The sequence below is a fragment of the Apodemus sylvaticus genome, chromosome 4 (assembly GCF_947179515.1).
Source record: "Apodemus sylvaticus chromosome 4, mApoSyl1.1, whole genome shotgun sequence".
Lineage (NCBI taxonomy): Eukaryota > Metazoa > Chordata > Mammalia > Rodentia > Muridae > Apodemus > Apodemus sylvaticus.
Window position 1 is genome coordinate 19,109,682 of NC_067475.1, and position 23,619 is coordinate 19,133,300.

The following is a 23,619-nucleotide window of genomic DNA, read 5'->3' on the forward strand; positions in this document are numbered from 1 at the left end:
TAGTTTAAATCAAACTGAATATTAGGGTCTGTCTACATAGGTCTTTTAGAGATGGTCTGCCGTACCAGACTGGCAAGTATGAGTTATACTCAGTATATAATCACATTTTCCTATTTAAGGATTCACAAGTGATATAACCTCTATTTGGAATGTTCTTCTGCTATACCTCCCATGTTTGAATTTTTGATAGTCAAGAATCTCACAGAGTAAGAGTAGCCCTTTGAAGAATATATTGTGCAAGCTCCCCAGGCATATCCATGCATTGATTCACTATTGCTTGGACTGCTTTATTTTTCTGCATCACAATTTTAGTAATATTTGAGCATATTTTTTTTGTATTTTATTCATGTAATCATTGTCTATCTCTAAGTATGATATAAAATCTAATATACGCATTCTTTTGCTTATTTTAAAAGGTTGTCCTAGGAACAGTGCTTGTTCCATCAAAGACATAAAATAGGTGTTTGTGACAAAGTGAATTCTGAAAATGAAAAAGCTAACAAATAAATATATTATTTATTTAGGGATAGCGGTGGGATCCACATCATGAAAAATGGTGTTTCCCCTGTAGCTTTCTTAACTGAGCATGCCAGCTATGTGACAAAACTGACTGATCTAATCAAATCAAAGTCATCCCCTAATCAGAGCGATGAAGATGACTCAGCTAACTTTGTAGGCTTCTTTCCCATCTTTGTGTGGACTCTGAGGGATTTCTCACTGGACCTGGAAGAAGATGGAAAATCTATCACTCCTGATGATTACCTGGAGAGTTCACTGGCTCTGAGAAAAGGTAAATAGGAGCAATGGAAGTTTGGGATATCATGGTAGCAAAAGCAGAAGGATCATATCTGAAATCTGGTAAAATTCTTGACCCTGTAATTGTGCTTTCTTCAGTGCTGCTATGGGAAATGGACACGGCTTGGCTGAGTTTGAACTCTACTATCTACAGCTTCTTAGAGGAAAGCCTGTTCTTTTTCATTCCTTTTGCTTTGCTTTGCTCATTCCACATTAGTTATTATCCCCTTGATTTGCGAAAGTTATATTATTAAAATGGTCATATATTTTAAAGAATTTACTTGAAGTTTACTGCATCTAATATATCCTATCTTAAGGAAATGATGAGAAAACTAAAAGATTTAATGAGCCACGACTGTGTATCAGGAAGTTCTTCCCGAAGAGGAAGTGCTTCACCTTCGACAGGCCTGCTGACAGGAAGCAACTTCGCAAACTAGAGTTTATGGGGGAGGAGGAGCTGAATCAAGAATTTGTAGAAGAAATTGAACAATTTACTTCATACATCTTCAGGGACTCTGGTGTCAAGACTCTGTCTGGTGGCATCATAGTCAATGGGAATCGTAAGTTATACCTTCTAGTTCTTATCTGGTCTTCTGCTCATTGTGGGATACTGACAAAGCCACTTCAACCCAGACTGAACATCATTTGTTCATGTTGTTGAAAATGTAGTGCATGTCTCTCATGGTGGAATTTACTTGGGAAGTAAATCTATTTCTCCCATTCTCATATCTGTAATAGCAAAGGGAAGGGGAAATCACCAGAATCCAATGTAACCTGAGAAAAAAATTTCCACTTGCTCATCGTTCCCCACTAATGATGAGGATAATGAAAGTTACAAAAATCACATACCATATTGGGCTAATGCAACAGAGTAATGCTTAAAGCATGACATGACTTCCAAATTCAGGAAAGTAAAAGTTATGTGACTGAAAGAAGAGAGTGCATGAGAGCTGTGGAATCAAGATGCAGTGGTGATGTCCTGATAGAGCAGAACATGATGGTAGGAATTTACAATTGGTTCCAAGCTCTGCAGGTAGGTCTCTTATTTATAGACATATAACACTTGACTAGACATAAGTAGTCATTGGGTTAGAACAAAATTATGGCAGCAAAATGTATCAAAGAGACATGGAAACTAATATATGTTGATCCCAAATATAAAAGTTTCCATTATAACAAAATACGACAGTATGAGAGGTCTAAGAAAGAACTACACATATATCACCTCAGACTGAATGTCTTCATTTCTTGTATATTGCATTATTTATTGGGAAAGTTATATCAGGAGAAATTAGACTTCAGAGTGGGTGATATTGTAAGTATTTGGACAATTTAATGTGGATTATTTATACTAGGGAACACCGTGGAGTCAGGCAGCTCATGGGCCAGGTATATTGGTCATATTGTAGAATTATTTACTAGCATCTGCAAGGGTATTTGTTTTATTCCAGCACCACATGAACTGGTATAGCTGTGAAAACCTGTAATCTTAGTTTTGCAGGAGTGGAAGCAGGAGGATCAAAAATACAAGTTCATCATTTCTAACATTTCTCAGAATATTCTTAACATTGATATATAGCCAAAGTATTTCAACAAACAAATAAACAAAAACCAAATAAATAAATACATGCATAAAAGAATAATTAGAGATTTGAAAGAAAGAAAAAAAAGAAAATGCATGATTCCTCCCAACTATAAAAACAAAAAAGAAAATGTAGGACTGACTCATACAGAACGGTTAAGAGGAAAGAGCTGGCACTTGCTCTTACTTGCTTGAGAGTTGGTTCCTGGGATGTCATGCTTTCAGTCCTACAAAGAGCCAAAGTATAAGAAAACCTGAATGTCTCAGACATTCTATAGCTCTCATGGGAAAAAATTCTGGATAGACCTTTTTACAGAGTATAGAAACAGTGGTAGTAGCACGCAGCACTAAGAAAATAGTTAGTAAAAAAAAGAAAAGAAAGAAGAAAGGAAGGAAGGATAGAAGGAAGAAAGGAAGGAAGGAAGGAAGAAAGGAAGGAAGGAAGGAAGGAAGGAAGGAAGGAAGGAAGGAAGGAAGGAAGGAAGGAAGGAAGGAAGGAAGAACAGCAACAAAATCCACCCAACCACAACAAAAGAAGAGCAAGAAGAGAAAGATGATGACAAGTTTTCTCTTTGGACATTTAGTGAGAGAGAAAGGAAAGATAATAAGAAGGGAATTAAAAAAAAGAGGGATGATAAAATAATACAGTGACTCCAGCCTTCCAAACCCTGTCCTAAGAGATTCAATACAAAAATCCATCTCTGGGATAAATGTAGAGGCAGTAAAATTGGGCTTTGATCTCTGGATCTCCAGGTTAATTCATTATCCTTTTGGTGTTCTTTCTTAGTAAATTGTAGAAGCCATGTACTCTGTCCAGCAACTAATAGTCATTTTGAAACTCCTTTATATAGGCCTAAAAAGCTTGGTGGAGACTTATCTCAATGCCATCAACAGCGGGTCTCTCCCCTGCATGGAGAGCGCTGTGATGACTTTGGCCCAGATAGAGAACTCAGCAGCAGTGCAAAAGGCCATTACCCACTATGAAGAACAGATGAATCAGAAGATTCAGATGCCTACAGAAACCCTCCAGGAGCTGCTGGCTCTGCACAGGACCTGTGAGAGTGAGGCCACTGCGATCTTCGTGACAAATTCTTTCATGGATGTAGACAAAAAATTCCAGAAGGAATTAGGGGTAAGTATGGCACTCTCAACATCTTGAGAGTCAGGAAAATGTGTGTCTTTTTAAGGAAAGAATTGTCTTTAGACTCCAAGACAGGGATACTCAGTGATGTGCAGATTTCCAGTGACTATTGAATGATTAGATTCTGCTGGACTTTGATAAAAAAAATAAATAAACCAAACAATCTAGCACTATCATTAATCACATTTTCCACAAAATTTGATTTTGTTTATTGTAAGAAAATATGAACATTTGATCAGTGATGATCCCTCCTTAATTAGCATGCCCTGTTTTTGCTAATGATACATTGTTGTGATCAAAACTTCTAGTGAAGATAGCTAGTCAATGTCTGTAGGAAATAGGTATCTTCTTATCTAAGGTTCTTTCAGGTTGTAATATATATCGATATTCTATTCCATTATACATTCTAAATGTTGAGATTCACACCATTATCATTTTCATTGTTCATTAGCTTCACAGTGACAAAAAATTAACATAGAATTTTGCAATATCAAAAAATATTTTTCTTTTATTGAGTACTTTTAGTAAAATTTCTGCCCTTAGTACTCTGTGTTACTCATTATCTGACTAGACACCTCTGAAATTGGTATTGCTCACCCTGACTTACACCAAACAATTATCTGTCCACAAATGATAAGGACACAAAGTAGTGGAATGGAACATTCAAGGAGTTCACAGGAACCCGTCTAACTATCTAACTCTAACCTTTGTGATAGGACCTAGCACTAAAATCAGAGACTTGGAAATTAAATGGTGTCCTATGATGTAGCATCTGTGCTCTGACCATCACTTTCTAAATCAGTAAGGGTGAGTAGCAGAAGAGAGATACAGGAGGAGTCCTTCAGAGATTTACAAACTAAAGGACCAGTTTCTGAATGAACATGAGGAGGTCTTACAGTAAGGTGAAGAATGTGGCGCCATTTAGATATTATCCAGCAGTCTTCTGTGTCCTCCTGTCCACCACCAGACCCTGCTGGAAGGCAAGCTAGATGCCTTTGTTAAGAAGAACACGGACATGTCATCAGCTCGATGCTCAGATTTGCTGGAGGGGATCTTTGGTCCTCTGGAAGAAGAAGTGAAGCAAGGGACATTTCATAAACCAGGAGGTTACTACCTTTATCTTCAAAAGAAACGAGAGCTGGAGAAAAAGTATAAGCAGACTCCTGGAAAGGGACTCCAGGTAAACAGGGCTGTTGGTAGCATTTTGTGGTGCTTGGTGTAGAATCTATATCAAATGTTTGTTTTTGCAAGGAAGGTACGTTGCTGTCTGTGGACTGTGGCCTTGTCTTACATTCATACACACAGTCTACTGTGATACAGACAGCAGCTTCTTCTTTCAGAGGACAATTGAACCTCTCAGAAATATTTCTGGAAACCACTCATTCTCTAATTTATTCCTCTAATCATCCAACAGTGATATTTTTATCCCCAATATTTACAGTACTTTTCAGGGAGCTAGTGCTACTGTAATGTAAGGAAAAACCAAACCAAACCAAGTAACTAGTTAATTTTCTCACATGCACTAGGTAATGCTAGCTTACAGGTTAGTAATATAGCTATAGCAGTTGGTAATAGATTGTCCTCACTGTTATCTAGAAGTTAACTCATTGAGTTATGACATCAATTCTATTAAGTATATATTATTATTATCTCAGGAAAGAAAAGTTAATTGTGGCAGAAAGAAGGCCTCACTCAATATCCCAGAGTCAATGAGCTTCACAGCCTTAATGAAAACTCAGGGTATATAGTCTTTGCCTTTAGCCATTTTAAAGTGCCCTACTTAGGCAGTAAAGGTCATGATTAGATTTGGCTGCATACTATTTTCAAATGGCCACCGAGATCAAGACAAGTGTTATAAAAGGAAACATTTAATGTGGAGCTTGTATACAGCTTCAGAGAGTTAGTTCATTGTCACCATGATGAGGAACATGGTGACACAGAGGTAGGCATGGGGCTGGAAAAGAAGCAGAGAGCTTTATAACCTGAGCTACCATCACTGGCCTGGCCTTAGTTTTTCTGAATCTTAAAGCACAAGGCAATCTCCCTTGAATAAATCCATACCACAAATCCTTCTCAAATAGATTTACTCCCTGATAATTAAGTATGGAGTAATTAAGTATGGATAATTAAGTATTTGACTCCATGGGGGCCATTATTATTGAAATCACCACAGTGACTCATCTTGAAATGTTATGGCAGCATTCTAGATACTCTGAGACTGATCTGCAAAAGTCATTCAGGCAGAAAGGATGTTCTTTTTTTTTTAATTTATTGATATATTTATTTACATTTCAAATGATTTCCCCTTTTTTGGACCCTCTCTCCCCGAAAGTCCCATCAGTTCCCTTCCCTCCCCCTGTTTTCCCACCCAACCCTTCCCACTTCCCTGTTCTGATTTTGCTCTATACTGCTTCACTGAGTCTTTTCAGAACAAGGGGCCACTCCTCCTTTCTTCTTGTACCTCATTTGATGTGTGGATTATGTTTTGGATATTCCAGTTTTCTAGGTTAATATCCACTTATTAGTGAGTGCATACCATGATTCATCTTTTGAGTCTGGGTTACCTCACTTAGTATGATGTTCTCTAGCTCCATCCATTTGCTTAAGAATTTCATGAATTCATTGTTTCTAATGGCTGAATAGTACTCCATTGTGTAGATATACCACATTTTTTGCATCCACTCTTCTATTGAGGGATACCTGGGTTCTTTCCAGCATCTGGCAATTATAAATAGGGCTGCTATGAACATAGTAGAGCATGTATCCTTATTACATGGTGGGGAATCCTCTGGGTATATGCCCAGGAGTGGTATAGCAGGATCTTCTGGAAGTGAGGTGCCCAGTTTTCGGAGGAACCGCCAGACTGATTTCCAGAGTGGTTGTACCAATTTGCAACCCCACCAGCAGTGGAAGAGTGTTCCTCTTTCTCCACATCCTTGCCAACACCTGCTGTCTCCTGAATTTTTAATTTTAGCCATTCTGACTGGTATAAGGTGAAATCTCAGGGTTGTTTTGATTTGCATTTCCCTAATGCCTAATGAAGTTGAGCATTTTTAAGGTGTTTCTCTGCCATCCGAAGTTCTTCAGGTGAGAAATCTTTGTTTAACTCTGTACCCCATTTTTTAATAGGGTTGTTTGGTTTTCTGGAGTCTAACTTCTTGAGTTCTTTATATATATTGGATATTAGCCCTCTGTCTGATGTAGGATTGGTGAAGATCTTTTCCCAATTTGTTGGTTGCTGATTTGTCCTTTTGATGGTGTCCTTTGCCTTACAGAAACTTTGTAATTTTATGAGGTCCCATTTGTCAATTCTTGATCTTAGAGCATATGCTATTGGTGTTCTGTTCAGAAACTTTCTCCCTGTGCCGATGTCCTCAAGGGTCTTCCCCAGTTTCTTTTCTATTAGCTTCAGAGTGTCTGGCTTTATGTGGAGGTCCCTGATCCATTTGGATTTGAGCTTAGTACAAGGATGGATCAATTCGCATTCTTCTGCATGCTGACCTCCAGTTGAACCAGCACCATTTGTTGAAAAGGCTATCTTTTTTCCATTGGATGTTTTCAGCCCCTTTGTTGAGGATCAAGTGGCCATAGGTGTGTGGATTCATTTCTGGATGTTCAATCCTGTTCCATCGATCCACCTGCCTGTCACTGTACCAATACCATGCAGTTTTTAACACTATTGCTCTGTAGTATTGCTTGAGGTCAGGGATACTGATTCCCCCAGAATTTCTTTTGTTGCTGAGAATAGTTTTAGCTATCCTGGGTTTTTTGTTATTCCAGATGAATTTGAGAATTGCTCTTTCTAACACTGTGAAGAATTGAGTTGGGGTTTTGATGGGTATTGCATTGAATCTGTATATTGCTTTTGGCAAAATGGCCATTTTAACTATATTGATCATGCCGATCCATGAGTATGGGAGGTTTTCCAATTTTTTGAGGTCTTCTTCCATTTCCTTCTTCAGAGTCTTGAAGTTCTTGTCATACAGATCTTTCACATGTTGTAAGGCCCGGAGATTTGGTTGGAACATATGACAAGGAAAAGTTGCTGGTTAATACTTCAGGGCAGGGTCCATGCTGGAAAGTGCATAGCTAACACAAAACAAAGTCAATGGTATTATTGTAGGCATTTTGTCTCCCTATGTTTGGGTGGGTTTTCTTTTTTTGTTTGTCTTACTGATCTTTTCCTTTTATATCAATTACAGTTTCACTTTTCTGTTTTAGTAGTATGGTTTTATGTGTGACAGTTTTTTTTTTTTTATTTTGGTAGGGGTTGTTTATCTGTTTTCTTAAAGGAGAGAGGAAGAAAAGGCATGGAGTTGGGTGGGTAAGGAGGCATAGAGTATCTGGGTCAAGTTGGGGGAAGAAAACATGTGATCAGAATATATTGTATGATAAAATTGTTTTCCAATTAATGAAGGTTACATTTTCAAGCTAAAATAAACTTTTCTTAGCTGAAGGTAACATATAAAATAAATATTTTGAGGGGGATAAGGCATCACAGATACAGATAGATGGATAGTGTTACCTGTTAGTAAAATTTGAATGGTTGGAAAATATTGTGCCTGGGAAGGTACCTCAAGTTCATTTTAAAACCTTAAATCTGAAATACTATTTGAATTACAAGGTATTTGTTCCATAGTTGATAAAATTAAATTGAATGAAATAAGCGTGATTTGTCTTCAACTCACATTCTTCCTCATTCTATCTTACTTCAACATCTAGGCTAAAGAGATGTTGAGAAAGTACAATGAGTCCAAGGAGGAGGTGGCTGAAACACTTCTAAAGATGGACCAGTCACTCACAGAAAAGGACAAGCAGATTGCAGGTGAGAGCTACTGAGAACATTCCAGATGTTGGAAATTCTTGGCATGAGCTGAAACATTGGTCCTTATGACATCATCATTGTAGAGACAAAGATGACAACTGTCACTCTTTGCTTCATGGTTGCTGTTTTTAAACCAGTAGATGTAGCAATGTCCCTCCTCCCTAGCCAGTTTCCAGGGTAAAGATCCTACAATGTGGTAAAACACTTTGTGTTACACAAGGTGGTAAAACCTCAAAACTTATTCTCATCTCCTTTGCACTTTTCTCCTCTCAGCGGAACATGCAAAAGCTGAAGCCGCAGAAGCTGCAAAGAGAGCACAGGAGGAAATGCAAAAGAAGTATGAGCAGCTGATGGAACAGAAGGAAAAGAGTAATCAAGAGCTCATGAAACAGATGACTGAGAAGATGGAGCAGGAACGGAGAGTGTTCATGGCAGAGCAAGAAAGAATCATAGCCCTTAAAATGCAGGTACCTGACTGCACCAAATTCTGTCAGCACTGGGTTCTTTGGTTGGTTAGGTTTTATTGGTTTATTTTGGTGTTTTGGCTTGTTTGTTTGTTTGTTTTCTCTTGTAATTTATTTTTTATTCACAATTGCAGGCCTTCACTTCTCTCCTCCCAGTTCTGCCCCTATAATTCCTTATACCATTACCCCTTCCCCTTCTTCTCATAGAGGAGGAAGCCCTCCTTGGGTACCACCCCATTGTAGGACATCTAGTCCCAGCAGGACAAAGGATATCCTCTGCTACTTAGACCCAATCATGAAGTCCAAGTAGGGGAAGGGAATCCAATGGTAGGCAGCAGAGTCAGGTACAGCCCCTGCTCCAACTGTTAGTAGAGCCACAGGAAGGCCAAGCTTCACATTTGCTCCAAAAGGTGGGGTGGGGCTAAGTCAAAGCTCTGCATGCTCTAAAATTGGAGGGTCGATGTCTGGGTGTTTCTATGGGCCTAAGTCAGTTGATTCTGTAGGTCTTTTTGTGAAGTTTTTGACCCCCCCCCATCCCCTCTCCCTCAGTTTTATCTCCAACTCTTCCATAAGACTCAATCTTATGTTTGGCTATGGGTCTCTGCATGTGTTTTCATATGCTGCTGAATGAAGACTCTCAGGAAAAAATTATACTAGGTTACAGTCTGTAAACATAGAAGAAAATCATTAATAGTGTCAGGGGTTGGCCCTCTCCCATTGGGGATGGGTCTCAAGTTGGGCCAGTTATTAATTGGCCATTCCCACAGTCTCTGCTACATATTTATCCCTGTACATCTGGTAGGCAGAACACATTTCAGGTTTAAAGATCTATGGGTGGGATGATGTCCCCCTCCTTCAATTGGAAGTCCTGCATAGCTACAGTAGGTGACCAGTTCAGTCTCTACCCCCTGATGATAGGAATCTCAGTTACTATCATCCCTATAGTATCCCCCAACCCAGGTCTCCATCTGGTCCCAGAGATGTCCCCCATTGATTTCCAATATCACTCCCAGACATCTCCTGCCCTCTCCCTCCAAACCTGATCACAATCTTTATTCCCCTCATCATCTCCCACACAGTTTCCTCCATCCATCCACCTCTGATGACTATTTTGTTTCCCCCTCTGAGTGAAAGTCATACATTCTCACTTATTATTTCCTTATTATTCAGTTAATTTGGTTATGTGGATTAGTGCATGGTTATCCTGCATTGATGGCTAATGTCAAATTATAAGTGACTAAAAACCATATATGTCTTTCTGGTTCTGTGTTACCTGACTCAGAATAAGTTCAAGTTCTAGCCATTTGCCTCCAAAATTCATGGTGCCTTTGGTTTTAATAGCTGAATAGTATTACATTTTATTGATGTATCACATTTTCATCATCCATTCTCCATTTCAGAGACATCTAGGTTGTTTCCAGTTTGTAGCTATTACATAAATCTGCTATGAATATAGGTGAGCAAGTGCCCCTGTGGTATAATAGGGGATCTCTGGATCAAGAGTGATATAGCTGGGTCTTGAGATAGAACAAAAGCCAATTTTCTGAGAAGCTGCCAAATTGATTTTCAACGTGATTTTTCCAAGTATGTATTTCAACCAGCCATGGAGGAGTATTCTTCTTTCTCCACATCCTTGCCAGCATTTGCTGCCATTTGAGTTTTTGATCTTAACCATTATGATCAGTTTAAAATGGAATCTCAGGGTAGATTTGACTTGCATTTCCCTGACTACGGATGTTAAAGATTTCTTTAAGTGATTCTCAGCCATTTGAGTTTCCTCTCTCTTTAGCTCTGTAGCCCATTTTAAAATTGGTTTGTTGATGTTCAATTTCTTGAATTCATACATAGTTTGGGTATTAGTCCTGTGTCAGATGTAGGATTGATGAAAATACTTGCCCATTTGGTAGGCTGACATTTTGTCTTGTTAAGAGTTTCCTTAGCCTTGCAAAGGCTTTTCAGTTTCATGAGACCCCATTTATTAAGTGTTTATCTTAGTTCCTGAACTATTGATGTTCTGTTCAGAAATGTGTGTCCCGTGCCAAGCCAATGAATTCAAGGCAGTTCCCTCACTTTCTCTTAGATTTAGTGTGTTTGGTTTGATGTTGAGGTCTGTGATCTACTTGGACGTGAGTTTTGTGCAAGGTGATAATTATGTGTCAATTTGAATACTTCTGCATGTAGACCTTCATTTAGACCAGCACCATTTGTTAAAGATTCTTTTATTTTTCCATTGCATGGTTTTGACTTCTTAGTCATAAGCCAACTGTCCATAGATGTGTGGGTTTATTTCTGGGTCTTTGATTCTACAACCAGTCTGTTTTTATGCCAATACCATTTAGATTTAATTACTAATGATCTGAAGGATAGCTTGAAATCAAGGATAGTGGTACATCTAGGATTGTTTTAGCTTTTCTGTTTTTTTTTTTTTTGTTATGTTTTGTTTTTGTATATGAAACTGAGAATTGCTAAGGATTCTAAAGAATTATGTTGGAATTTTGATGGGGATTGCACTGAATCTGCAGATTGTATTTGGTAGGATGGTCATTTTCACTGTGTATGTTTATCCCACTGGTCTATGAGTAGGAGACATCTTTCCATGTTTTGATATCTTCCTGCAGGGACTTGGAAGTTCTTGACATATAAGTCTTTTACTTGCTTGGTTAGAGTTACACCAAAATATTTTATATTGTTATTATTGTAACAGGTGTTGTTCCCCTAATTTCTTTCTCAGCTCATGTATCCTTTGTGTAAAAAAGAGCTAATGATTATTTTTTAGTTGATGTCATATTTAGCCAACACTTTGATTTAAGTATTTGTCAGCAATAGGAGTTCTCTGGTAGAATTCTTGGGTATTAAGTTTTTTCAAAGGCTTTTTCAGCATCTAGTGGGATGATCATGTGATTTATTTTTCCTTTCAGTATATTTATATGGTAGATTACATTGATTGATTTTTGTAAATTGAACCATTTCTGCATCCCTCGCATGAAGCCTACTTGATCATGGTGGATGACATTTTTGATGTACTTTTTTGGTTCAGTTTATATGTATTTTATTGAGTATTCTTTCATTAATGTTCATAAAAGTTTAGTCTGAAGTTTTCTTCCTTTGTTGAGAGTGTGGTTTAGGTACCAGGATGTGGCCTCTTTGAGGCGTATTGGTATTACCTGTTCTATGAAAGTCTGGTATAATTCTGCACTAAAACCATCTGGACCTTTTTTTTTTTTTTTTTTTTTTTTTTTTTTTTTTTTTTTGGTTAGGAGGAGACTTTTAATAATTGCTTCTGTTTATGTAGGTGTTTTAGGACTGTTTTAATAATTTATCTGATCTCTGATCTTGATAGCACTTTAAGTGCTATCCATCTAGAAAAATAATTGAAAATCATTCATTTTATTTAGATTTGCCAGTTCTGTAAAGTACCAGCTTTTAAAGTAAGACCTAAGAATTCTTTGGTTTTCCTCAGTGTCTATTGTTATCTCCCTTTTCATTTCTGATTTTATTAATTTAGATACTGTATCTCAGCCTTTTAGTTAGTTTAGATAAGGGTTTATCTATCTTGTGGATTTTCCAAAAGAACCATTTTCTCAAAGAACCAGGCCTTTGTTTTCTTGACTCTTTGAACTGTTCTCTGTTTCTAATAGATTGATTTCAACCCTGAACTGATTATTTCCTGCCATGTACTCCTCTTGGGTGTGTTTGCTTCCTTTTTTCTAGACCTTTAAGGTGAACTTTTAATTGCTAGTATGAGATTTCTCTAATTTTTTTATGAAGATTCTCAGAGCTCTGAATTCAGATAGTATGCAAAGACAAAGAACATTTATTCTGCAGAAACATTTAGCATGCCAGGGCTACCAATGCTTTCAAATGGCAACATCCACATAAACAGAGTTCCTTTTATAACAGGACTTCTTAATTGATTCTTATATAATTGCAGATGACTAAGTCTTAGGACTCATTATAAGGTGTTACAGAAATTATTAAATGAAGGTTGTAAAGAATATATACACTGCAGGATCAAAAAACAGGAGATAAGATATTGACTGAGTTTGTTAAAACAAGACTTCAAGGATGGCCTAGTTACAGTTTTAAACTTCCAATGACCCTGCAAGCCAGAGACAAATGATGAAAGTTAAGCCAGATAATTGCTCCTAGTGTAGATGCATGTAAGCATTCTCTATTATAACCTCTTATTCAATTTATGATCTGAATATGCAAACTCACAGTGAACACAAGCTCTGAGAGTGGTACAAGAAGAAGGACAGAGATAAGTACTCCTCTCCTGGTTTCTCCCAGGGACTTCTATTTAGAGAATCTCTATTGAAGCTTTACCTAGCCTCCTGCTATGCCATTTTGAGGTGCTAACTGGAGTCTAGGGAAGCCAGCCTTAAGGGACTAGTTCAGGCTGATCAGCTACAAAACTGCAGAAGTAGAATACCTTTCACCTAGGATAATAGCAAATGGTCTAAATGGTCCATGGCTTACATTCTGAATAGGATATGAAAATGAATCCCTCACTGTTAGGTCCCTTTGATTCATAAATTCAGTTTCATTATTTCTCAGTTTTAGTTCCTGTCCTGATGACCTGACCTTCAGTGAAAGTGGAATGTTGAAGCCTGCCATAATTAATGTTTGGGATTTGATATATGGTTTAAGCTTTAGTAATGTTTCTTTTACACATGTGGGTGACTTTGCATTCAGAGCATGTATGTTCATTATTGACAAGTCATCCTGGTGGATATTTCCTTTCATGGGTATGAAGTACCATTCCCATCTCTTTTGATTAATTTTGGTTGAAAGTCTATTTTATTAGATATGAGAATGACTACTCCAGTCTGCTACTTGGTAACATTTGCTTAGAAAACCTTTTACAGCCTTTTACCTGGTTCTTTCTTATTCTGTGGACCTAGATGTTTTTTGTTAGGCAGGCCTGCAGAGTTGGCTGCTCCATTTTAATTTTCAATTCCAGTGATCCAATTAACAATGCATATCAAGAGGTTGAGTAACTAGGTTCACAAGGTCAAGGCTTTAAAGTTGTGAATAGAGACTCTGTGCTCCATCCTCCTCACCCTCAATCCAAGGACAATAACAAACAATCCCCCAATTGCAGAATATCATTCAAAAACTGTATTACATTCTCATCCACTTACTGCTCTGTTTCCTGACCACTACCGGCTCTTTAAGTCTGCTTATTGCAAAAGAACCCATTTTAAAGTATGTCTATTGAACTGGAGATTTGAATTGCAGAATCTCCTCAGGTGTTTTCTAGGATTTCTGTGACTGTATTCTCAACTCACCTATCAAGGACTATTATTTTCTCATGTGCTTAATTGAGCAATTGTAATTTGTACATGGAAAATGGCTTTTTTAATCACATTTCTTGATATAATATTCAATTCTTAATTTTTTAATATTGAATGGGACCAATAGAAATTTTGTTTCTGCCACATCTAGAATGTTTTTTATCTCTGGAAGCATCTTAAATGGTAGAGTCAGTCCCAAACCTTTAAGAAAATTGTTAAATGCTCATATTGCCAGTAACATCTTGTTTTCTGGGCATCCCTCTACATGTATACTAAGTCTCCATGGTTGCTAATAAAATAGCCTGAGAACTGAGGACCCCATTTGCTTCAATATATTTGTCTTCTGTCTTGGGTACTACAACTGGGAAATGTACTGAATCACTTGATTTAACACCTGCTCTTATTCTGATTTGGGTAGTGACCTTCCATTTTGTTTGAGCATTCATCCATGTTTTTGAGAATCTGCAATCATGTCTCAGAGATGAGGCTAAAAGAAGAACAGGCTAGCTGGTTCTGATTTTATAGAAAACTCTATTTTATATGAGTCTAAGGACATAAGAAATGGACCTGAGGGCTGTAGGCTACAGTGTTTAGAACTGTCAGGCTACATTTCTAAAGCTGGAGAAAGCAGTGCAGTGTGTGTGTGTGTGTGTGTGTGTGTGTGTGTGTATGTGTGTGTGTGTGTGTAGAATAGAGGGGAGAGAAACCATGGAATTTGAAGAAGGAAAAAGCTTTTGAGAAAATTGTCAAAAATGTCAAAATCCTGTGCCTCTTCCCCCATGGTTTAATGTAACTACCAAAGGAGAGTCTATGAGTGTCTGGGGAATATGGGATGGAGTCTAAATTCATTTTCCATTTCCATTTTAGGAACAGGAAAGACTTCTCAGGGAAGGATTCATGGCTGAGAGCAGGATGCTACGTGAAGAGATAAGGAAAATGCAGGAGTCGCAGTCATCTTGCACCATACTCTAAATTTCAAACAGAATAAGGCTCTCCACCCTGCTTCCACTCACAAGGAATAAACTTAAGGAACAGCTTTGGACTGCGAGGCAGCTTGGCATTGATATAGACATGAAGATATAACAGTTTATTGGGAAGAAGGTAGATATAGAGTTAACAAAGCAGAGTTTACATATAAAAAGAATGTTTGGCTTATGAAGTAACTCAGTTCATATTTGTGTTAGAACTAAAGGTCCATATGATCTTTAATTGGGTCTTATATTTGAAACTGTAAACATGGACTGTGTACACATACTAAGTTGTATGGTTGGGATTTGTTTTTACCACACAGTGATATGGCAGCTGCCTTTCAGTAGACCTTTTTGTATCACATTCACTCCCTTCTAGATATTCTCAGTCATGTGCTCATAAGTAATTCAAAGATTTAGCTTTGCCCTCAGCTGAGATTGGCATTTTGCAAGCATTATAAAACTCTGAACATATCTGTATGACACAGCTCCTTGGGTCTCATGCTGTCTGCAGTCATTGGTTCCCAGGGTAGATAGACATGGGGTGATGCTCAGCATGGGAAGCTCTGTGGCTTCTGGATGAGCAAAGAAACCCATTGGAGTTTGGGAGTAATTCCCTTCCAGGAAGAATGTACCTGTGAGTGGTCATTGCACCTCCCAGCTTTAGAGAACTTCTTGCTTTGTTTCATGTATCAGCCTTCTGTGTTTCCTTTCTAATATCTCTTTATAATTTTTAAATACATTTTTCTCCTAAGAGTTTTAGAATAAAGCATGGTTAAGTGAAAGCTGTCAATAAACATGATCAACCTACCATAATTGTTTCAAATGCATGCTATACATTGTTCATGATGTAATAAAATCCTCCCATATATTTCTGTAACAGGGGAGTTAATTAGAAGACTTTTAGTTGTCACTCAGGCTCCCAATGATGTGGTCATCTGCTTGCACAGTAACAGGACCACACAAAGGAAATGTAATAGTTACAGGACTCAACTCTTTCATGGATAAAGAAACACAAAGATACTCTCTGTGTAATTATATTTCTGATGGTGGCAATAAACCCAGGACTTTTAAAAGACATGTCTGGTGATACATTAACTTGTAGAATAACAGTGGTTGGCATAGTGTTTCTGTAGTATACTTTTGAGTGCATGCTAGTATCATGTGTGCTCCTAGAAAGTGTTCAACACTTGTATTCAGAAAATTACTAGACAAGTACACAGAAATCACTGGAGTAGAAGATCATTAGGACATGCCCAGCCAGAACTCCACCTGCACCCTCAAGCTCAGCAACACCATAGCCAGTTGTGCACCAGCCCTGCCAGGGACTACCTGCCCTGCAGGGAGGCTGTTACAGAAAGTCATGCATTCAGAGTTGAGGTGCCATCTTTGCTCCTGTGCCTGTGTAGAGGTGCAGAAAAGTACACAGGGATCATCCAAGTAGAAGAGCTCTTGGGACAAGGCCCTCTAGGGTCCCACCTGCACAAAGGAGCTGGGCCCCCTACAGCCATCTGTGCACCTAGCCTGCTAGGGGATATCTGCTCTGTTTTGAGTCCCACAGATAGAGGTGTGGCTAACATCTTCTCTCCTGCTACTGAGAGGGCCGTTGCAGCCAAGAACTCAGAGAACACCCAACTGTAAGATCACTTAGGACTCGGTCTGCCAGGGTCCCACCTGCACCTAGGTGTTAGGCAGCCCTATAGCAGTCTGTGCCAGGGGAAAGCCAGTCACACAGGGGTACTGAGATAACATTGCAAGCACACAGGAGGGACAAGCACCAGCCAGTGACAGCAGGACCAACTAACACAAGAGATAACCAGATGGCAAAAGGCAAATGTAGGAATGTTACTAACAGAAATCAAGGCAATATGGCACCATCTAAACTGAATTCTCCCACAACAGCAAGTCCTGGAAACCCCAACACACCAGAAAAGCAAGATTTGGATTTAAAATCACAGTTAATGATACTGATGGAGGGCTTCAAGAAGGACAAAAATAACTCCCTTAAAGATATCCATGAGAACACAAGTAAACAGGAAGAAGACCTTGAAGAACTAAAGGAACATACAACAAAACAAGTAAAAGAACTGATCAAAGCTATACAGGATCTAAAGACTGAGGTAGAAACAATAAAGAAATCTAAAAGGGAAACAACTCCAGACATAGAAAACTGGAAAGCTGTCAGGAATCATGGATCCAAGCATCAACAACAGAACACAAGAGATAGAAGAAAGAATCTCAGATGCAGAGGATACTATAGAAAGCATTGATAAAACAGTCAAAGAAAATGAAAAATGCAAAAAACTGACTAAAAACATCCATGTAGGAGTTCTCTGGTGGAGTATTTTGGGTCACTTAAGTATACTATCATATCATTTGCAAATAGTGATAATTTGACTTCTTCCTTTCCAATTTGTAACCATTTGACCTCCATATGTTGTCTAATTGCTCTAGCTAGAACATCAAGTACTATGTTGAAAAGATAAGGAGAGAGAGGGCAGCCTTGTCTATTATAACCAGATTTTAGTAGGATTGCTTCAAGTTTATCACCTTTAGTCTGACGTTGGCTACCGGTTTCCTGTATATTGCTTTAACTATGTTTAGGTATGGACTTTGAATTCCTGTTATTTCCAAGACCTTTAGAATGAAAGGATGCTGAATTTTGTCAAATGCTTTTTCAGCATGAAATGAAATGATCATGTGGTTTTTATCTTTGAGTTTGTTTATGTAATGAATTGCATTGATGGATTTCCTTATATTGAACCATCCCTGCATCCTTGGGATGAAGCCTACTTGATCATGGTGGATGATCCTTTTGATGTGTTCTTGGATTCAGTTGGAAAGAATTTTATTGAGTATTTTTACATTGATATTCATAAGGGATATTGACCTGAAGTTCTCTTTCTTTGTTGGACCTTTGTGTGGTTTTGGTATCAGTGTAATTGTGGCTTCATAGAATGAGTTGAATAGTGTTCTTTCTGTTACTCTTCTTTTTTTTTGTTGTTGTTGTTGTTTTTGGGGGGGGGTTGTTAGCCCCCCCCACTCCCCGAAAGTCCCATAAGCCCCCTTCTCTTCCCCTGTACTCCCTCCCACCCCTTCCCACTTCCCCGTTCTGGTTTTGCCAAATACTGTTTCACGGAGACTTTCCAGAACGAGGGGCCACTCCTCGTTTCTTCTTGTATCTCATTTGATGTGTGGATTATGTTTTGGGTATTACAGTTTTCTAGGTTAATATCCACTTATTAGTGAGTGCATACCATGATTCACCTTTTGAGTCTGGGTTACCTCACTTAGTATGATGTTCTCTAGCTCCATCCATTTGCCTAAGAATTTCATGAATTCATTGTTTCTAATGGCTGAATAGTACTCCATTGTGTAGATATACCACATTTTTTGCATCCACTCTTCTGTTGAGGGATACCTGGGTTCTTTCCAGCATCTGGCAATTATAAATAGGGCTGCTATGAACATAGTAGAGCATGTATCCTTATTACATGGTGGGGAATCCTCTGGATATATGCCCAGGAGTGGTATAGCAGGATCTTCTGGAAGTGAGGTGCCCAGTTTTCGGAGGAACCGCCAGACTGATTTCCAGAGTGGTTGTACCAATTTGCAACCCCACCAGCAGTGGAGGAGTGTTCCTCTTTCTCCACACCCTCTCCAACACCTGCTGTCTCCTGAATTTTTAATCTTAGCCATTCTGACTGGTGTAAGATGAAATCTTAGGGTGGTTTTGATTTGCATTTCCCTAATGACTAATGAAGTTGAGCATGTTTTAAGATGCTTCTCCGCCATCCGAAGTTCTTCAGGTGAGAATTCTTTGTTTAACTCTGTACCCCATTTTTTAATAGGGTTGTTTGGTTTTCTGGAGTCTAACTTCTTGAGTTCTTTATATATATTGGATATTAGCCCTCTATCTGATGTAGGATTGGTGAAGATCTTTTCCCAATTTGTTGGTTGCCGATCTGTCCTCTTGATGGTGTCCTTTGCCTTACAGAAACTCTGTAACCTTATGAGGTCCCATTTGTCAATTCTTGCTCTTAGAGCATACACTATTGGTGTTCTGTTCAGAAACTTTCTCCCTGTACCGATGTCCTCAAGGGTCTTCCCCAGTTTCTTTTCTATTAGCTTCAGAGTGTCTGGCTTTATGTGGAGGTCCTTGATCCATTTGGATTTGAGCTTAGTACAAGGAGACAAGGATGGATCAATTCGCATTCTTCTGCATGCTGACCTCCAGTTGAACCAGCACCATTTGTTGAAAAGGCTATCTTTTTTCCATTGGATGTTTTCAGCCTCTTTGTTGAGGATCAAGTGGCCATAGGTGTGTGGGTTCATTTCTGGATCTTCAATCCTGTTCCATTGATCCTCCTGCCTGTCACTGTACCAATACCATGCAGTTTTTAACACTATTGCTCTGTAGTATTGCTTGAGGTCAGGGATACTGATTCCCCCAGAATTTCTTTTGTTGCTGAGAATAGTTTTAGCTATCCTCGGTTTTCTGTTGTTCCAGATGAATTTGATAATTGCTCTTTCTAACTCTGTGAAGAATTGAGTTGGGATTTTGATGGGTATTGCATTGAATCTGTATAGTGCTTTTGGCAAAATGGCCATTTTAACTATATTGATTCTACCGATCCATGAGCATGAGAGGTTTTCCCATTTTTTGAGGTCTTCTTCCATTTCCTTCTTCAGAGTCTTGAAGTTCTTGTCATACAGATCCTTCACATGTTTGGTAAGAGTCACCCCAAGATACTTTATACTGTTTGTGGCTATTGTGAAGGGGGTCATTTCCCTAATTTCTTTTTCAGCCTGCTTATCCTTTGAGTATAGGAAGGCCACTGATTTGCTTGAGTTGATTAAATAACCTGCCACTTTGCTGAAGTTGTTTATCAGCTGTAGGAGTTCTCTAGTGGAGTTTTTTGGGTCACTTAGGTAGACTATCATGTCGTCTGCAAATAATGATAGTTTGACTTCTTCCTTTCCAATTTGTATCCCTTTGACGTCCTTATGTTGTCGAATTGCCCGAGCTAGTACCTCAAGTACAATATTGAAAAGATAAGGAGAAAGGGGGCAGCCTTGTCTGGTCCCTGATTTCAGTGGGATTGCTTCAAGTTTCTCTCCATTTAGTTTGATGCTGGCTACTGGTTTGCTGTATATTGCTTTTACTATGTTTAGGTATGGACCTTGAATTCCTGTTCTCTCCAAGACTTTAAGCATGAAAGGATGCTGAATTTTGTCAAATGCTTTTTCAGCATCCAATGAAATGACCATGTGGTTTTGTTCTTTGAGTTTGTTTATGTAGTGGATTGTATTGATGGATTTCCGTATATTGAACCAACCCTGCATTCCCGGGATAAAGCCTACTTGATCATGGTGGATGATCGTTTTGATGTGTTCTTGGATTCGGTTGGTAAGAATTTTATTGAGTATTTTTGCATCGATGTTCATAAGGGAAATTGGTCTGAAGTTCTCTTTCTTTGTTGGATCTTTGTGTAGCTTTGGTATCAGCGTAATTGTGGCTTCGTAGAAGGAATTGGGTAGTGTTCCTTCTGTTTCTATTTTGTGGAATAGTTTGAAGAGTATTGGTGTTAACTCTTCTTTGAAGGTCTGGTAGAATTCTGCACTGAAACCATCTGGTCCTGTGGTTTTTTTGGTTGGAAGACTTTCTATGACTCCTTCTATTTCTTTAGGCTTTATGGGACTGTTTAGATGGTCTAGTTGGTCCTGATTTAATTTTGGTATTTGGTATCTGTCAAGAAAATTGTCCATTTCCTCCAGATTCTCCAGTTGTGTTGAGTACAGGCTCTTGTAGTAGGATCTGATGATTTTTTGGATTTCCTCAGTTTCCGGTGTTATATCTCCCTTTTCATTTCTAAGTTTGTTAATTTGGACACGTTCTCTGTGCCCTTTGGTCAGTCTGGCTAAGGGTTTATCTATCTTGTTGATTTTCTCAAAGAACCAGCTCCTGGTTTGGTTGATTTTTTGTATGGTTCTCTTTGTTTCTACTTGATTGATTTTGGCCCTGAGTTTGATGATTTCCTGCCTTCTACTCCTCCTGGGTGAAATAGCTTCTTTTTGTTCTAGGGCTTTCAGGTGTGTCATTAAGCTGGTAATGTATGCTCTCTCTGTTTTCTTTTTGGAGGCACTCGGGGCTATGAGTTTTCCTCTTAGCACTGCTTTCATTGTATCCCATAGATTTGGGTATGTTCTGTTTTCATTTTCATTGTGTTCTAAAAAGTCTTTAATTTCTTTCTTTATTTCTTCCTTGACCAAGGTATCATTGAGTAGAGTATTGTTCAATTTCCACGTGTATGTGGGTTTTCTGTTGTTTCTGTTGCTATTGAAGACCACTTTTACTCCATAGTGATCAGATAGGAGGCATGGGATTAGTTCGATCTTCTTATATTTGTTGAGGTCTGTCTTGTGACCAATTATATGGTCGATTTTGGAGAAGGTACCATGAGGTGCTGAAAAAAGGTATATTCTTTTGTTTTAGGATAGAATGTTCTATATATATATCTGTTAAATCTAATTGGTCCAAAGCTTCAATTAGTTTCATTGTGTCCTTGTTTAGTTTCTGTTTTCCTGATCGGTCCATTGAGGAAAGTGCAGTGTTGAAGTCACCCACAATTATTGTGTTAGGTGCAATGTGTGCTTTGAGTTTTAATAAAGTTTCTTTTATGAAAGAGGGTGCCCTTGCATTTGGAGCATAGATGTTCAGGATTGAGAGTTCTTCTTGTTGTATTTTTCCTTTGACCAGCAAGAAGTGTCCCTCAGAGTCTCTTTTGATGACTTTGGGTTGAAAGTCAATTTTATCTGATATTAAAATGGCTACTCCAGCTTGTTTTCTGAGACCATTTGCTTGTAAAATTGTCTTCCAGCCTTTTACTCTAAGGTAGTGTTTGTCTTTGACCCTGAGGTGTGTTTCCTGTAAGCAGCAAAATGTAGGGTCCTGTTTACATATCCAGTCAGTTAGTCTGTGTCTTTTTATTGGGGCATTAAGTCCATTGATGTTAAGAGATATTAAGGAATAGTGATTGTTACTTCCTATCATTTTTGACGTTATTTTTTAAATTTGATTGCTTAACTTCTTTTGGGTTTGATGAAAGGTTACTATCTTGCTTTTTCCAGGGTGAAGTTTCCCTCCTTGTATTGGTGTTGTCCTCCTATTATCCTTTTTAGGGCTGGGTTTGTGGATAGATATTGGGTAAACTTGGTTTTGTCGTGAAATATCTTAGTTTCTCCACCTATGGTGATTGAAAGTTTTGCTAGCTATAGTAGTTTTGGTTGGCATTTGTGTTCTTTTAGAGTCTGCATGAGATCTGCCCAGGACCTTCTAGCCTTCATAGTCTCAGGTGAAAAGTCTGCTGTGATTCTGATAGGTCTTCCTTTATATGTTACTTGACCTTTTTCTCTTACTGCCTTTAATATTCTTTCTTTGTTTAGAACATTTGGTGTTTTGATTATTATGTGTCGGGAAGTATTTCTGTTCTGGTCCAGTCTGTTTGGAGTTCTGTAGGCTTCTTGTATATTCATGGGCATCTCTCTGTTTAGGTTAGGGAAGTTTTCTTGCATAATTTTATTGAAGATATTTGCCGGCCCTTTAAACTGTAAATCTTCACTCTCATCTATGCCTATAATCCTTAGGTTTGGTCTTCTCATTGTGTCCTGGATTTCCTGGATATTTTGAGTTACAAGCTTTTTGCATTTTGCATTTTCTTTAACTGTTGAGTCCATGGTTTCTATGGAATCTTCAGCATTTGAGATTCTTTCTTCTATTTCTTGTATTCTGTTGTTGATATTTGCATCTCTGTCCCCTGATTTCTTCCCAAGGCTTTCTATCTCCAAAGTTGTCTCCCTTTGAGTTTTCTTAGTTGTTTCTACTTCTGATTTTAGATCCTGGATGGTTTTGCTTAGCTCCTTCACTTGCTTGTTTGTGCTTTCCTGTAATTCTTTAAGAGATTTTTGTGTTTCCTCTTTCATGACCTCAGCCTGTTGACCAAAGTTCTCCTGTATTTCTTTAAGTGATTTTTGCGTTTCCTCATTGTTGGCTTTTATATTCTCTTGGATTTCTTTCAATGATTTTTGTGTTTCCCTAGCAAGGGCTTCTAACTTTTGATCCATTTTCTCCTGAATTTCTTTAAGTATGTCCTTCATGTGTTCCTGTACCAGCATCATGACCAGTGATTTTAAATCCAAATCTTGTTTTACTGGTGTGATGGGGTATCCAGGACAAGCTGGTAGGGGAGAATTGGGTTCAGATGTTGCCATATTGCCTTGATTTCTGTTAATGACGTTCCTGCGTTTGCCTTTTGCCATCTAGTTCTCACTGGTGTTACTTGGTCTTGTCAGTGCTGGACTCACCAGTGCAAGCTGCCCCTTCCCCGTTGGCCTCTGGTGCACAGCTTACACCCTGCACTGCCTGTAGACAGGGTGCTGCTGTCCAGGCTGTTCAGATCCCGAAGCAGGCACCTGAAGGCTCCCGCTGGGGCCCGCAGGATTTACTGGAACACACTGACTTCTCCCAGCTGGCCGCCCGGAAGCCCC

The 23,619-nt window shown here is 38.6% G+C and overlaps 1 protein-coding gene across 3 annotated transcripts in view; it reads left to right on the top strand.

Moving 5' to 3' along the window:
- The window catches only part of LOC127682613 (guanylate-binding protein 1-like), a 248,504-nt gene that overhangs the window by 14,775 nt on the left and 210,110 nt on the right, over positions 1-23,619 (top strand). For 2 of the 3 annotated variants that reach the window (XM_052179088.1, XM_052179100.1), the window contains exons 5-11: positions 594-790; positions 1,113-1,355; positions 3,229-3,509; positions 4,486-4,698; positions 8,241-8,343; positions 8,617-8,810; positions 14,972-16,152. The exons of the other annotated variant lie outside the window; for it this stretch is intronic. In XM_052179088.1, the coding sequence (XP_052035048.1) occupies positions 594-790; positions 1,113-1,355; positions 3,229-3,509; positions 4,486-4,698; positions 8,241-8,343; positions 8,617-8,810; positions 14,972-15,076 (1,336 nt within the window). In that variant the 3' untranslated portion in view covers positions 15,077-16,152. Of the gene's footprint in view, positions 1-593; positions 791-1,112; positions 1,356-3,228; positions 3,510-4,485; positions 4,699-8,240; positions 8,344-8,616; positions 8,811-14,971; positions 16,153-23,619 lie in introns of those variants that run through there. 3 annotated transcript variants of the gene reach the window in all.